This window comes from Colobus angolensis, unplaced genomic scaffold (genome assembly GCF_000951035.1).
Source record: "Colobus angolensis palliatus isolate OR3802 unplaced genomic scaffold, Cang.pa_1.0 Scaffold460, whole genome shotgun sequence".
Lineage (NCBI taxonomy): Eukaryota > Metazoa > Chordata > Mammalia > Primates > Cercopithecidae > Colobus > Colobus angolensis.
The window spans coordinates 137,062-138,958 of record NW_012118044.1 but is presented as its reverse complement, the minus strand read 5'-3'; the positions used below and the strand labels follow the sequence as shown (position 1 = coordinate 138,958).

The following is a 1,897-nucleotide window of genomic DNA, read 5'->3' as shown; positions in this document are numbered from 1 at the left end:
GGAGTCTTGCCCTGTCACCCAGGCTAGAGTGCAGTGGTGTGATCTCGACTCACTGCAACCTCTGCCTCCTGGGTTTAAGCAATTCTCTGCCTCAGACTCCCTAGTAGCTGGGATTACAGGTGCCCACCCCCCACCTGGCTAAATTTTTTTGGACATTTAGTAGAGACCGGGTTTCACCATCTTGGCCAGGCTGGTCTTGAACTTCTGACCTCGTGACACCCCTGCCTCAGCCTCTGAAAGTGCTGGGACTACAGGCATGAGTCATCATGGTGTCTGCTGCAAACAAACTTTAAAAGTGACATGGGCTGGGCGCAGTAGCTCATGCCTGTAATCCCAGCATTTTGGGACGCTGAGTCAGGTAGATGACAAGCTCAGGAGTTCAAGAACAGCCTGGCCAATAGGGTGAAACCCTTTCTCTACTAAAAACAAAAACATTAGCTGAATGTAATGGTGGGCGCCTGTAGTCTCAGCTACTTGGGAGGCTGAGGCAGGAAAATCGCTTGAACCTGGGAGGTGGAGGTTGCAGTGAGCTGAGATGGTGCCACGACACTCCAGCCTGGACAAGAGAGTGAGACACTGTATTCAAAAAAGAAAAGAAATGAAAAGAAAAGATAAGAAAAGAAAAAGGGTGGTAGTATGCACCACAACTGAACTATATTTAATTAGAGAGAAAGCCAAAGCATCTCAAGGTATATCGTCAGTTATCAGGCAATAACATGCAATTTCTAAAACCTAACTTAAATGCAGCTTTTAAAGACATTTTAAATGTGTCAGTTTAGTCACATGTATTGAATAAAGTTAGCAAATTGGTATCTCTTGAAAATGAGAGCTCCAGGGAATTAAAAAATGTAAAGTACCCATTTCCTTTTTGTGTTAACATAGCTAATTATGATCTTTACTTAACATGCATGTCAACAGAACAACTCAGTATTTCATCAAATTACAAACAAGAATTATATTAGAGAAATGAAAGCCCAAAAGAGAAACGGTCATATAACTAACCTCAGTCAAGTAGTTCTTGCAGTTATTTGAAGTCTGTGGGTTTGAAGTAGGAATTCTGATGGACATTTGGGGAATATATTTTCTGTTGAGTCCTATACTAGTAAGATTTCTAACACAAGGTGACTCTGTGTCTCTTCTTGTAAGGAGAGTACTGAGAAAATTTTTCATGTGCTCTTTCTGCATAAGGAGCTTGGTGCTGATCATTGTTATTATCTTATTTGATCTGTAAAGACAGCAAAGACAAATGCTTAGGATTTCATTTTCCTTAAATGATTCTTAATGACTTGCAGTTTTTAAAAACGTTGCCCTGAGAGTAAACCAAAGTACCCACTAAATGGTGTTTTCACACCGTAGATGTGTGACAGCATACCTGTTGTAAGCAATTATCATTTTAAAATCATTCTAAAGAAGCACCTGTGTTTCTAAGGTCATTTATACTGAACAAGCAGTTCAAACAAAGTAGACAGGGGAGAGAAAGAGCTGTCAGTGACGCACATGGCTCACCAGGTGAAACTTGCTGCTTTCTAAAATGGCTCCACTTGTGAGATTCTAAAGATTCCATTAGAAATACTTGTATTTAAAGGGTAACTATGTGGGAAAATGAATATGTTGATTTGCTTGAGTATAAGAACCACTTCACTGGGAATCAGTATATCAAACATCATGTTGTACTCCTTAATGTAGGTTAAGAAAACTAAAATGAACAACAAAAAAAATCTAGGAATAGTTGTGCTTAGTAAAGAAATTTTAGGTTTCACCCTTGCACATTTCACCCATTATCTAGGAACAATTAAGCATTTGGCACTGAGGAAGAACTCAGAGGAACAGCTCCTGGGGGAGAACTAGATGGTGTGGTTGGGGATAAAAAGAACTAAAGCAGCTCTGAAGGCAATTA

The 1,897-nt window shown here is 40.0% G+C and overlaps 1 protein-coding gene across 1 annotated transcript in view; it reads right to left on the bottom strand.

Annotated features, from left to right (window-relative positions):
- Nucleotides 1-924: 924 nt before the first annotated feature.
- LOC105523416 (coiled-coil domain-containing protein 29-like) overlaps nucleotides 925-1,897 on the bottom strand; it is a 21,746-nt gene continuing 20,773 nt past the window's right edge. The window contains exon 6 of the mRNA XM_011958229.1: nucleotides 925-1,225. Within this exon, the coding sequence (XP_011813619.1) occupies nucleotides 925-1,225 (301 nt within the window). The remainder of the gene's footprint in view (nucleotides 1,226-1,897) is intronic.